We start from the raw sequence: 15,266 nt of genomic DNA, 5'->3' as shown, positions 1-15,266 counted from the left end.
AGGCGGGTCCCCGCCCATTGCTGCGGAGGAAACTGACAGTGACGTGATCAGGGATTACCACACCTTCGGCAGTCTGGAAATTCCGCATTGCTGCGGGTGATGCGGCCGCGAGGTCCAGCTCCCCGGGGTGTCTCCCACACGTCACCAACAGCTTGAAATGCGTTGCATCCTAATTTTAGCAAATGTCTTTTCTTTCTTTGGGATCCCCGTTGGCTTAATTTAAATGGAAGTTTTTGTTCGCGCGAGGCGCCAGCGGTGTCTTCATTTATGTGCGGGGATCAAAATCAAGCATCGACAAAGGCAGTAGGTTTGGCGTTTGTATTCTGAATACAGATACACTGCAACTAGGGTTGGGTAAACTTGCGTTTTCATTAATATATACACTTCTTACACAATATTTTGACGTGTTACTTGACAGAATTAAGTTTCTATTTGTAATGATCAATTTAAAAAGAGAACCTGAGCAAGAGTCACTTTTTATTTTCAATTATTAATACATTCGCCTTTTAATTTTCTCAAGCCATAGCCTCTGTGTCTGGCTTTCACTTCGTGGTTGTTTGCATATGTTGCCTAGAAAGTGCTACATTAAAGGCTTCCCTTATAATCGGCCAATTGTTATGTCCCTTCCATCCACGCATATGCATCACTCCATGTTGCAAGAACAGCATTACAGCACTGCAAGACTGACGATTGAGAGCTTTGAAAATGTATATCAAAAGCTCTGTATGTTTGCTCTGTGCATTAGCAAAGCTGACATGTCCAGCTTTAATGTGCTAATGCATGCAAACATAGGCACGCACGTTGGTACTTTAAAGCCAGGCCTACTTGCTTTGCCAACAGTCGTCTGTATGATGGCCGCCCTGATGCAAGCTTCCGCAGCTGGACGCTGACATTGCTAATAAAGTGCAGTTTGAGTTCCCTCGGAGCTTCTTCTGGCTTCAGATAGCTTCTTGCACCAACACAAGCCTTCCCACATCTGCCTAAGTAGAAGGCAAGGTCTCTCGCAGCGGCTGCAGAGAGTCACTAGCTCTCCTTGTTCCAGCAGTGTGGTTGTGACGAGTTGACTGGCCTAGGACCTCATTCGTCCAGAATGTAGAAACACTGCGATTGGGGATGAACAGAGCCGGTGCTTAATGAAGCACTAACCTTCTGGAGATGTTCGAGAGGAAATATGGTGGTACAGCAAGGGTGCCCTGGTAAAGCACTGCTGCCGGCTTCAGTCACACAGCCGACCTCCAGGTCTGTAGGAAGGTGCCCTCCCACTTTCAGGGGCTTCGATCACCAGTAGACGACAGTAAATGATTCAGTAAGGACCCTCTGGTCATTTTGACTCAGCTTGTAGGTGGGTGACTGGTTACTGATGCTTCTTTTCCAGTCTCTTCCAACACTGGCCCTGACTGGGTCCTGCTCCGAGCTCTTCAGACCATCCTTTCTCCAGCTTGGGTTTCTTTGGGTTGTAGACCGTGGTCTGAGTACCACATCTGTTTCCTTTGCTCCGCGCCACCGCTTTGCCGTAGCAGAGGTTTTGGCCTGGGCTTTGGATCCGGGCACATCTTCCCGCTGCTCCATTAAAGTCTCACTCCATCCCACAACCAGGAGTCATTGCGCCATGATTCTTTTGCCCAGATGTCAGCTAGTAGTACTCTGGGAAAGTTCTACTTTATGTCTGCATGGATGCTCTGGTATAGCGTGTCCTCTGTGCAGCTGTAGTGGCCACCCTGCATGCCTGGCAGGCCACAGCACGCAGATGATTTCAGCTCTGAACTTTAGCGTAAAAATACATGGCAGGGCCAACTGAGGTATTACACTGGCCACATTTACCCATTCCTACTCCGAGTTAGCTTTGATTTGTTGATGACGGTCATACACTTGTTTCCTTCAGCAGTGTATGACGAGTGTAACGGCCAAGATATCAAAGCTGAAATGTGCTGTGCCCTGGGTCTAGTGTACAGTTTAGGGTCATGCAGTTAGTCTGTTGTAGAATGAGTGGTGTCACTGTGGAGTGTATGTGGCCAGGTTCCACCATTCAGTCTCGTGGAGAGGTTAGTAGGGAACAGCTTGATTTTGGAACAAGGCTGCTGGTGGGGTGCTGCGCTTACGTTTATTCTAGATTACCAACTTGGGTATATCTTCCGCCATCTGCTTCTCATGATAGATATCTGGATTCCTTATAATGCAATGTTTCTTAATTCATTGTGAGACGCTTCATTTCCGTTTTGTTTCTGCTTGTATCATCAACGCAACAGTCCCAATTTAAGCCATTACTGATGTATGTTCATCTTAGACTTTCTGTTTGTACCCACATGTCCTCCAGGTGCTGTTGGGCTCCACTTCAACCGGAAGAAAACCTTCCTGGAGTCAGTGTTTGTCATTAACAACAGCAATCTAGGAATTGGTGAAAAAGTGTGGTTGCGCTTCGTTTCACATCTGTATGTTTTTGTTTTTTTTCTTCAGGGGACTGGAATTGCACTTTTGTGATATTTGACTTCAGGAAGATTGGGAAACATCCCAACTGCTACCTGTTTCACTGTCCCACCAATGATGCCTGCCCGACGAAAGCATCTCCTGGAGTTATCAGCCATCGGCTCTTGCGAGGTGAGCCCGCCCAGTGCGCATGTACCCACGTATGCTAGTGTGGAACAACCGCTAGTTCCCCGCAAAGCTTCCCTTAAACTGCAGGTTTTGTGTTGGGATATTGTTCTCAGTATATGATGTAATAACACTTTGTTGGTCCTTGCACACTAAAGGGAAGGACGTTGCCTAAGGATAAGGTCACCAGAAATCTCCATATCACTGGAGACACCAACCCTGAATTATCCTTTGGTCCACTTTCTTACAAGAATTCTGATACAAGTACCAAATTCCAGTGTCTTGTAAAAGAAAAGAACGCATATGGCACTTGGAGCTTTCTAGTCTCTCACCTTATGGAGAACATATAGGACTAGGGTGGCCACCTCACTTCTTGTCTTTAGGATATCATGTTTCTGTTCCTGAACTTTTGTTACTTTAATGGATTACGCAAGTTGTAGCCTTACTTTCCTTGCCTTGAAATGCAAAGATTAAATGTAAATTATATTAATACATTATTTACAGATGTTTCGGAGGCCAAAGCTTTTTTGCACACCCTGTGACTTGGATCTAAAAGTGGATTAACTACAAGTCTTCATATAATGGAAATTTGCTCAAGGCCATAACTAGTAGTGGTTAACACAGAACATGGATGCAAATTAATAACTGCTTTTGAATAGTGACTATAACAATAGCAAAAGGGAATTAACATGATGCACAGTTTTGTATTTTATTGAATTATCATGCATTTTTCCTGAACTAGAGCTTTTAAGTCGCATTGTGAAAATATCAGTGCCTTTCAGGTTCTGCTGAAACAGGCATACATCTTCTATTCATTGCAACTTGTAAACCGAAAGTTATTATTTTTGATACAGCAAGTGAAGGTTGTTTGCAGACATTTCTTGCAAAAAGCAGCCATAGTTGTCTTTTTTTAATGTTTTCTTTGTGTAACACTGCCTTGAGTATAAAGGATGGAAGGTCGTCACAGTACAGCATTTAATTGTTATAAATCCATGTATTTGAAGGGATTCGTCAAAGTAAGGTTTAATAAAAGTTTCATGCTCCATCTCACAAAGGACACGTCCTAAGAAACAAGGTTATGGTCTGGCCACACACAATTGCTGTAAGGCTATCTTAAATGTTGTCTTTCTGTTGTTTGCACAAGGTAAATTGTTTTCTATGGTGTGAGCTGATGTGTAAGTAAACACTGCTCCTGTTAGCCAAAGAAATACCTAGTTTCGTATATCAGACTGGCCTAAAGTGGCGTGTCAGGAGAATCTAATCTTGGCAGGAGATGCTCCGCTCTTGCCTCTTTGCCTGTTAGCTGAGCTGGAGGTCTGGCTAGTTGGGATGGAACAGAGAGCATTGTGGGTTTTAGGAGCCAGCTGGGCTGGTGTCCTGGCCCTCAGAGGGTGGGATCCTGGGACCGCTAAATGGAAGATCTGGAGTATGCATTCCAGAGTCCAAACTAGGTGGATGTCAGCAAGAGCGTAGGGTGTAAATTCATGCACACAAGATACATATAAACACCAGGCTGAAACTTTCCATTTTCTGAAATCCCAGGCAGGTATATCGCATGGATAGTTCCCAGCCAGTTAGTAGTCTTTTTAAATACATTATATGTGCATTTTATCCACGCACACATTTAAATGGTCCTGTAGGGCACAGTAGCCGCACACAAATACCCCCCTCCAGAGGTTCAGGTATTTGGTGTGGAACAGTTAGTGTGCCTTAAAGGGATTAAGTATTTGAGAACGAAGACTGGGGCTACACAATGTATTATCACAACCGTGGATAATTCTCAAACTCGATAAGTCAAGAACAAATCTTAAGGGGCCTGTTTTTGTGTTTAGGATTATTGGGTGAATTATGTCTGAATTACCTGGTGGGACATTTGTAAAGGCGCCTGATGTGAAATTGTTATATATATATATATATATATATATATATATATGTGTGTGTTTACTTGCAAAATATGAACATGTGCAAGCGCTATCAGTAGACAGAAAGCTACTGAACTGCCATTTTTACATTCTGAATAGAAAGAGATGGATATATTTAATTAATGAGACAATTTAGCATAGTTTTTGTAACGCCATTTGCTGTCATATGTAAAAATAAATGCACTCGCCACACTCCACTTCTTGACACTGCACAGCACTCTCCACGTCACTTCAAGAGACACAAAAATTCACGTATTGGTGCACATAGGCTCACAGATAGCACCCTCACAAGTCTCCGCTCACCCACATTCTCACATACACCCCACTCTAGCTAGAGACGCACTAGATATTCCACCCGCCACATGACACATGCTCCAATATCCGCTTTAACGCAACGTTTCCTTATTGACACACACTCCAAGTTGCAATCAAGGCGCCGCGGCGCACATTTCCAGTCAAGCGCACTTTACTCACACACGTGCACACCTGCCACGTAAATGCCATTCGCATCCACTTCTTGCACCATTTACTTAAGCCACTTTTTCACTCTTCTGACACGTCCCTTGTGTGTCCCATTCGCTTATTTACCTCACCCTTTTTCGTCATACCAAAGACCCTTCTGGTAGCACACCAGCATTCTTTTGTGTCTGGATGTGCTCACGTGCAACACGGTGGGGTTCCAAAAGGGGTGGTTTGAGGGGGAGTCCCTGTGCGGGGGCCCTTTGAGGAGCAGTACTATCAGTTTCCATGGAGGGGGCCTTGCTTTGTAGATCTGTGGCTTGTGATGTCTTGCACACACTCGGTCAGGTCTCACCCGCTTCAGCCCCCCCCGGCGTCCACCTTCTGTAGACAAACGTCACCCTAGCAGCACTCGCTGCAAAGCTCTACCATAAGAAGGTAAGGCAATGATTTTGTTTATTTTCAAACAACACTCAAAAGAAGTGATACAAACAGAAATATTCAAAATCGGAGGTTCTGTGAGAGTATAGAGTGTCATGAATAATGTTAAAATTATAAATCACCAAACTGTAACTGTGCTAAAAAAAATGGTAACGGAAAAAAAGAATTTGATGGACGAAGCATGTATTATTTTTTTACATCTGAGTAGCTAACATGCTGTAATGGCACTCTGCAGTGCTAGTCGTGGCTCTTTACGACAGAGCCTTTTACATGTGACCCTTCCAGTTTAATAATCCTGTGTAGGTACCATTTGGCCGGTGAGCTGACATTTTAGGCCTTCTTCAGGACAACAAGGAACAGTGATCAATAAAATTAGATTACAGATAGTAATGGCCGGAGAAAAATACCCACAATACAGTAGAGTGAAACTACACTGGTCTGCCCGTGGCACAGGTTGCCTCCAACCTGGAAACGTCTATTGAGCAGAAAGCTCTTTGTAACTAAGGGTGTGCGAAATTTGCATAGCTACTTGACATTTTGAAAAAATTACGTGAAATTATGCATAATTACTAATGCAAACCCAGCATTCGATAGTATATTTTGGTGCAAAGACTACAAGCACTGCAAACAGTAGCTGCTCGTGTCCTAATCATATTCGTTTCTCCTGCGTGCTCATATAATTTCGGGTATTTCACTTAAGTGCAACATGAAATTACTGTAATCACTTGAGATTACACCAGTGTAACGGATATTTCACCCACGCCTATGTCTAACATTTAGCCACGCTTCGCTTATCCTTTAGGGAAGGGGAATGCATTCACAAGGGTGAACTTGATGGCACAGTGAGCCAAGCACCCAGCTGTGCTGCATGATGAGCTTATGCAATGGTGACTTTCACTCTGGAGTATACATGATATTTTGGTTATTGGAAAAAACAGCCTTTTCCTGTGGTCCTCTTAAATTATTGCATTGTTTTTAAGGATCCTGTTTTTGGTGCAGTGGCAGGATTGAAGCAAGCAAGACATTGCTAGTTGGTAATCCCGAAGATGGATGGATGGATGTCCATCTACATGTGAGCGGTGGAGTGGGTGGAATGGGCGTGTCTTTAGAGTGTTGGCCACTGAGTGCCATCCTGTGCCTTCGGGGGCTGGCCACTGAATTAAGAACTGTCATTGGTTAAGAAGCTTCTGCATATCCCTTTTAAGCCCATTTATACAGGATAATCTGTGCTCTGTAAACCGGTCCAGGCGTGGAGGGCCTTCCAGGTTCTACACCCCACGAACCTTGTCAATAAGTTGCTTCCCTCACTGCACAGCTCCGCCTGGTAGCTGTTGCCCCCTGGCCCTCTCTGGTCCAAGGTCGAGGCCCTCCTCCACCTGCAGGCACCCGCCTGCGCCTCATCCCTGTTGGTCCAGTGAGGAGCATCTATGCCCTCTCCTTCTCTGATGTCTGCCTTTCTCTCTGACTTCTGCCTTTCCGCTCTTTTTATTTCACCTTCCTTTTTCCTATCACTGCTTTTTTCACTTTTTAATTTTCTCCATTTTCTCCTCCTTTGTGTCTTTTTTTCTTTTCGTGCCCTTGCTGCTGCTCGTTCCCCACCACCCTCCTGTGTTGTTTTCCCTCATCTCGCTTCCTGCCTTCCAGCTGTCCAGCCATCCCTAAACACTACTTAATGGCGGCTGCTGCACAGCTGTGCACAGCAGGCGCGCCAAAGGCAAGCCCCATTGGATTGCGCTTAGTGCCATGGACCCTGGGTCCTGGACCATTCAGCACTACGATGCCAGCACCCTCCACACCATCTACACCGGATGTTCCACTGCTTGCCACCTCGCATCGCCAAAGGAGGACACCCAGGGCCCTTTAAGGTGCCTCAAGTGCACCTTCATCTGCCGCCGTACTCCAGACCACTCGACCAGATGACCAACAAGAATCTGACCTGACCGTCTCACCTGCATCCTGCTCAACATGCGCTCCCTCCACAAGCATGCCGTGGACCTTAGGGACCTGCTCAATTCCATCTCACCTGACATTGCGTTCCTGACGGAAGCCTGGATGAACCCCATCTCAGCCCTGAACATTGCTCCTGCCATCCTGACGACTACAAAATCATCCACAAGGACTAGACCCCCTGACCGGGAGGAGGCACTGCCATCGTACACAAAAGCACCCTCAGCCTCACTACCAGTGCAGATGACCACTCAGCCAACATGGAACTCCGTCACTTCTAGGTCCAAACCAACTGAATTCCACTGTCCGCGGCACCCACGTCTACAGACCTCCTGGACACCGCCCCCCCTTTTAGCGAATCCATAGTTTTCATCTCACCCTACGCTCGCGCCTCCGCAGACAACATCCTCCTCGGTGACCTCAATTTCCACCTGGACAACCCCAGCGACCACAACACCGCATCCATGGACTCAACATAGTCTCCTACGCCAACGACACCCAGCTGATTTTTTTTTTCTCTCACGAACGATCCAGCAGCGGCTAAGAGCAACTTCCACAACGGGGTGAAGGCAGTTGTAGCCTCAAGGAAAGTTGCCTCCAGCTCAACTCAGACAAGTCTGAAGTCCTCATCCATTGCTCCACCCCCTCCGCCTGGGATGACTCCTGATGGCCCACACCGCCAGGAAGTCCCCCCACACCAACGAACCACACTCAGAACCTCTGCATCATCCTGGACTCCTCGCTCTCCATGAAACATCAATCAGCGGCGTCTTGTCCTCCTGCTTCCACACACTCCACCTGCTACGTAAGATCTTGAAGAGGATCCCCACTGAATCCAGAAAGATGGTCACTCATGCTCTGGTCACCAGCGGACTCTACTACAGCAACGCACAAAAAATCCAAAAGAAACTTCAGAACATCCAGAACACCTCTGCCAGACTCATCCTGAACATCCCCTGGCGCAGCCACATCAGCGGACACCTGAAAGACCTCCATTGGCTCCCAATTGACAAGAGAATCACCTTCAGACTCCTCTCGCACACCTACAAAGCTTTCCACAACGCAGCACCCACAAACCTCAACCACTGCCTCACCTTCTACACACCCACCAGACATCTCCGCTCCGCCCAACTAGCCCTGGCCACTATCCCACGGATCCGCACGACCTCGGCTGGAGGAAGATCCTTCTCTTACCTCACTGCAAAGACCTGGAACTCCCTGCCCCTGTATCTCAGGAAATCACCATCACTTCCTCAATTCAGGAAGGACCTCAGGACCGGGCTCTTCGACTGAACCACAGATGCTACCCCCACCCCATCCTCCACAGCACCTTGAGACCCTTATGGATAAGTAGTCACGCTATATAAGAAATCTGATTGATTGATCCATCACTCTTGGCCTCAGCATTTCCCACTTCCATCAGGAACCTGCTCTAATAAAACTATAGAAAGGGAGATTCTGATCAAGATGATGTGCAGTGTTGAGGAAGTGAGGAGATTGATGGAGGCCAGCTGTGACACCCGAGGCAAAAATAGCTCTGTGAGCGGAGTGTTGAACCCGAGGGTGATCGGCGGTCATGAGTTCCAATCTCAGCGTCCGCCCCCGATCCTCCTGAAGGTACGTAAATTGAGTTCCATGAGTGATTCATAGTACCATCTGCTGGTTAAAGCCTGTGTCATTAAGCGCTACATAAAAAAAAGTAATGTTATGTCTGAGCTCTGCTGATTATTTAGAAAACACTGTCTGCTTTTTCCAAAAATATTTTTGTCTCCAGTAATATCTGACCGTAGGTTATCACCTCACCCAGTTTTGTGGATTTTGCTTTAATCATAGCTCACATCTAGGCCCGTCGGCCGAGAGCGTCTGAATCACACCAACCTCCTCTTGGGTAAACTATTTAAACAACTGCTGAGTTGGTTGTCAGTCCGCCCTCTTAGTAAACAGAGAGGCAGGTTCCATTCACTCCATCTTTAAGCAGAGCAGGACTGCTGCAGAAACACCGGAGCGCGTGCGAAACATTCCATGGCTTTACCAGAGACCTCCAGCAAGGCATGAATACCGCAGTAAAGTCATGGCTGTGGGGCTACATGTCAGCTCTTGCAAAAATACAAATTTGTTTGTCATTTGTATTATTTTTAGGAAAATTTGAAGTATTGTGGGAAGCCATCTACAGTTTTCATCAAATGTTTTGGGTTTTGCTTTGAATGGGCCATGACATGAAAAAACAGCAAAACAAGCATTGCAATGCCAATAGATCTGCTTTAAAGGATTTTTGTATTGTAACATGACGCATTACAAGGAAATAGCAAGGGAATGAATATATATTTGTGTAGAAGCAAAGACTTGTAAAATTATATTGTTGTAGGTTAATAGGTCAGGATAAGGTTACACTGTCAAGCCAGACCTAAAAATCCATGTAGTTTAATGTCTGCCCTCCTCCCATCTTTGCTGCTGCCGGAGAAAAACAATATAAATCTAGTTATCTTAATAGCATTACCATGTCATGTGTGCCCCTAAAAGTCAAACTCGGGCGTCGATAAATAAACCAAATGATGGCATCTGAGTGTAGGGCAAGCAGTGTTTTTTGTGGAAGCACACAACTTCTGCCCATCCAAAACATGTACTCGTGACTCCCAGCATGTGGAAAGAACCAAAGCCCCTCTCAAGTAATGCTCACGTAAATGTCTGGAGACAGCTGCACTGCCAACCCAGACCATGAAAACGGGAACAGAGAGAAAAGATGGATTTCAAGTAGCGTATCACAGTCTTTTACTGTTTTCTTAAACCATCTTTATTGCGTATTGTGGCATTACATGGCATGAAATACACAATGACCATACAAGTTTGCTTCCGTTGCATCATACAAATATCACAGTGTTCATCCATCTCACGGCGGAGCTTAGACCCAGGATGGTACAACAGTTAGAAGGACAACAAAAATAAAAGGGAAGATAACAATCCAAACTTCAAACCTATACTCCTGTTGAAGGTTGAAACACATTGTGATCTATAGTGTTTGTGCCACAGGTAGGCTCGCAGTGTCTGTTACTGTTCTACTCGGAGTAAACCTTCCAGATATCCTGCAGGCAGCAGGGTTTGTATGTCTAACAAGATGAGTCGTATACCTTGCTTTGTTCAGGGGGCAGGCCTGATAATGTTGATATATGAAACTGAATCGATCCATTTATTGACAATTGTATTTTCTTGTTTTAGAGAAAGAATTACCTGCGAACTCCCACTCGAAAACAAAAGACTCAAAACCAACATATGTTGATGGGAACAAAAAGAATGGCATTTTCTTTGATATACAACATCCTGAACTGAAAAATGAGGCCGAGCCTTTGGCTAAAGGTAGCAGTATGAACAAATCCATCACCTCTAAGATACTGGTCCTGGCGGAGGACATTGAGAAGCATTTAGATAACATCGATCAGGCGCTCATGGAAGAGAAAGACCAAGAAGAAGAGAAAAAGGACAGCAAGACTTCATCCTATCAGAAGTCGGATATACTTTCCAAGTTTGCAACCACAGCTGCTGCTACTAAGATTGTGACAACCACTCAAGCCACCACTTCAACAACAACCACAACTTTGACTACCACAACTACAACTCTGCAGACGACAACTACAACTCTGCCTACCACTACAACCACACCCACCACTACTCCCAAGCCCACGACTACTCCCAAGCCCACGACCACTCCCAAGCCCACGATCGCTCCCAAGCCCACGACCGCTCCCAAGCCCACGACCACAAGTACCCCATTGCCCAGTACAACAACCACACCCTTGCCTTCCACCACCACTCTGCCCACGACCACATCCACTGTCACCACAACTCTCCCTAGCACCACATCCAAGAGAACAACACCTTTGGCCACCACAACCTCTACTACTCTGACCACTACCACCACCCCTACCACAACTCGTCTGACCACAACCTCCACCACTACCACTGAACCCCCACCTCCCAGGGCTCCAACTACTACAACTGTTAAAACTACTACTCAACTCCCACTTGTAAAACTTCTACCTGCAGACAGTCACCTCTCCAAGACCATGTCTTCAAAAGTTATTCGTTTTACCTCTACTGTGGAATCCAGAGTCCCCTCCCCCCTTGTGAATCCGCAGGCCCCTCTTCCCAAGACACGGAATTCCACTGGAGAAGGTGCCAGAAAAATCAATGTTTCCTCCCCAACAACTCCTTTTGTGGGTGTGGATTCAGTGACGCCATCACAGAATGTTAATCATGACTTCAACGGTGATGATAAGAAAATGGTGGAAGATCTTCTTACTCCGGACTCTAAAACTGGTGACAGGAGTGGCTTGCTGGCTGCTCTGGTGTTTGGGGTTATTTTCTTTGCAGTTGTTGTGGGTCTGGTCACCAGGAGAGCCTTGGAAGCGATGCGCAGAAGACACTATTCCAGACTCGACTATTTAATCAATGGGATGTATATCGATTCCTAAAGACTTTGTTTTAAATCTGGAGTCTTTTGTAAAGGATTCTACACTTTTATCACAAAGGAGACCAAAATGGAAAACAAAAATTTAACATGAGGGGCTTAAGGGAGACTAACTGTGAGCCGGTGAAACACGAGGAAACCATCACGGAGCAGGTGGGACATGAGGCACACAGAATGGGAATGGTTAACTCTCGGGGAATGAACTGGAGGTCTGGCAGGGAGCGAGTGGTTGGGACAGGATAGAAAGTGAGTAAGAAGAAGATAAATTGATGCATGGTGCTCTGAAAATGTGAACAAAGAAATGACAACCAGTTATGGTAACACAGGTTGCCTCCTATTCATCACCGGTCTCCAGAGTCTTGTCCGGCCCTTGTTGCAAACTTTGACAGCAACTTCTGGAGTCAATTGCCTGTTCCATGATTTACTTCCACATTTTTTTTCTCAGGGATCAACCTTTGGTAACAAGTAATTAGGACTGGAAGACCAGATTCCTTCTCAGGTTAAAACGCACCCACTCATCAGTCACCTTTAATCAGCCCAGCAGCTTTACAGGTTCCAGACATTTTCACGAACCTTCGTATGGCTTTGATGGCACACTGACTATGATTGAGGAATTTTTAGAAATGGGATATTAACTCCTTGGGGTTGCATTTAGTGGCTTTGCATGGGTGAAGTTTGTAACAGGAGTTCAGACAATATTCTTTTAAATCTGTCTCAGATTGCACTCTTGTTTACTCGATGGGAAATTGCAGAGATATCAATATGTGTTTATAGGGTAAATGGTAGAAGAATGTTAGACGTCTCCATAATAGTGTTCGTTGGAACACCCCTGCCTCTCTTACCCCTAAACCTCGAGTTCATGCTCTGGGATGTAGGAGTGCCAGTGTTCGCGAAATCTCTGTGATGGCTGTCTTCTTATACAAACCCTTTAACACTTGTAAAACAATTTTAAAAAGCTGTGAAGCTCTCCAAGTTTACACTGGTCTCGGGGGAGGGGGAGGGCTTGGGGGCTTGTTGTGTCGCTTCCTGAAATGACTGCAAAATCCGGCTTTGATCTTAGGGTGTTTATTTAAGAGCATACCTGGAGGGGCGTGGCATGCTACACAATAAAAACTGTGTAGAAAGTCGCTCGAAGACGACTTCAATGAAACTGCGGGATTATCCAAACACAAGTAGGTGCAGATCGCCCACTAAGATCATCACAAATGACCAAAGCCTCCTCCACTCTGCGAATTTTCAGGTGTTCCCACGTCTCTGCCTTGAGGTACCACCAACTGAGTCTAATTTACGTGGCTGTCGGGTTGGACACAGTTTCGTTCATTTGGAAAAATGGCTCAACGGGTGTGTAGGTTGCTACATACTATACCGTAGGGTACCACAGCGCTCCAGTATTCCTGGAAGAAAGGGGGATTGGACTGGATGAAAGTGCCAGGTTAAAGCAGATGTACCAGGAGGAGAATGTTTGTTGTGCAATATCTAGTCTTCTTAGGGGGAGGGGTCAAAAGAAGCGTGTATGTAATCACCCCAAAGTATGGTTTATCTGAGCATTGCGTAAGTGTCTCAGTTGTACCCACACGTTTCGATATTTGGGAGGGATAAATGGGAAGGCTCAACGGTGAACACACAAGCATTTGGTAGAGATGGGTAATCCTGCATTACGCCCTTTTTCGATGTACGTGGCACATGTAACTCACTCCTAGGGAGAGACACAATTTAAATTTACAGGATTCTTGAGAAAATGTCATTAGAACAAAATGTTGACCTACTCCGGCTTTTTTGGCAGACCTGATGCGTTTCTGTGGGAATATGTACATAGTTCTTCACTGGGGAATTTTTTGGGTTGCTGTACTCCACGGTGCATATCGAAGACAATTGAAACGCTCTGATGGCCTCTCAAAGAAAAAACAAGAATCTTTTAATCATTTGTCATGGCAATTGTACAAGTATTGCTGGTGATCTCCGGGAAAAGGCTATTTTAATGAAACTGGTGCAGTCTGAGCAATAAGGAAAGGATAATATTTTTAAAAAAATATTTTTTTATGAAAAGTGGACCAAAAAAAGTTGCCAAAGAGTGATAACAAACGGACGACAGAATTTCGATTGTATATTTTTAAACTGATGCTAACCGAAGCAGCGTCACCCTGTTTTTAAATGATCTGCTGTGTTAATGGGCCTCTTCCAGTGTTGATCTGAATAGGATTCGGCTGCCTTTTATATGCCATTGTTTACATTCTTAAAACCTGTCTTTGGGGTGGTGGGAGGGGGTCGAGACTGACATTAGGGGAAAGAGGTGAGGTTGCGGGACGTGAAAATATATACACCTCAAAGGGAAATCCAGAGAATGCTGCGTGTGCCATTAAAAAGTTAAAACGTTGCCTCCTTAAAGCCTGTGTGTGTTTTCTCGATTCTTTTCTACATTTCATTTGATGGGTGACGACCAAGAAACCAATCCTTGCAAAAGTGCCATCTTCTCTGACTACCCATCGGGACCCCAGCAGTGGACCCACAGAGGCAAAACCTTAACCAGTCAGTTTATAACCAAAATCTCTCTCCCTTACGGTTCATATTTAATAATCCAAGTGTGGTGGTTTGTGTAAACTGGAATAGTCTAACCTTGCGAAAATCATCTGTGGTTAAACTACCCGCTTTCGCAGAGCGTTAAATAAAATTCAAACTGTGGCAAAATTGAATTTGTTTGTATGCAATGAATACGGGTTCCTTGTCATCTCTTGGGCAGCAGCGGTTTACCGGGAAAAAAATCCCAATGCCTGGCAGTCCTGTCCCGTCAAAGAAAGGACTGAGATTGAGACGGCATTCTTAAAATATAAATTTTACCGCTAGATGGCGCAAGGACTCCGCAATTTGGAGAGAGAGTCCTCAGTGAACGCCTCAGTTTGTCAAGTTGCCTTGTGCTGTAATAAACAAATCACACGACGCTTTTAAATGAGCTTTCCCATAAAGTGATATAGTCTTCGAGTAAATAAGGGAAAAAAATGCTATCTCCAGAGCAGTACTTGCTGCATCTGAATACCGTGTAGTAAAATATTATCTACTGAGTTTGTGGGTTCCCCTGGAAGAGGCCAAGAAATTAGCCAAAATACAGCTGAAATGTAGTTTTTTTTTCCTTCAGAAAAATGGGAAAAAAGGGCAGCTGAAGAAAGCATTTGTTTTTTTTTCTCTGAAAATGGCGTCAACAAACAAAAGGGTTTGTGGTGCTAAAATCACCATGTTCCCAGCTTTCAGGAACAGGCAGACTTGAATCAGAAAAACACATTTTTCAACCCAATTTTGGCATTTTACTGGGACATGGCCTATTTCTACTATTTTTGTGCTTTCAGCCTCTTTCCAGTTAGTGACAGAAATGCGTGTGAAACCAATGCTGGATCCCGGACAGCTAAATATTTCTGAAAAGTAGACAAAATTCTGAAACCAGCAAGGGGTCATTT

General features: G+C 45.1%; 1 protein-coding gene across 1 annotated transcript in view; it reads left to right on the top strand.

Moving 5' to 3' along the window:
• Positions 1–14,505, top strand: part of MANSC1 (MANSC domain containing 1) — a 53,842-nt gene extending 39,337 nt beyond the window's left edge. Inside the window, exons 3-4 of the mRNA XM_069228019.1 lie at positions 2,455–2,595; positions 10,572–14,505. Coding sequence (XP_069084120.1) covers positions 2,455–2,595; positions 10,572–11,824 — 1,394 coding nt within the window. The 3' untranslated portion in view covers positions 11,825–14,505. The remainder of the gene's footprint in view (positions 1–2,454; positions 2,596–10,571) is intronic.
• The last annotated feature ends 761 nt before the right edge of the window (positions 14,506–15,266 follow it).

The sequence above is a fragment of the Pleurodeles waltl genome, chromosome 4_1, assembly GCF_031143425.1.
Source record: "Pleurodeles waltl isolate 20211129_DDA chromosome 4_1, aPleWal1.hap1.20221129, whole genome shotgun sequence".
Classification (NCBI taxonomy): Eukaryota; Metazoa; Chordata; class Amphibia; order Caudata; family Salamandridae; genus Pleurodeles; species Pleurodeles waltl.
Note: the sequence above shows the minus strand (reverse complement) of the source record. Positions and strands in the feature narration are given on the sequence as shown.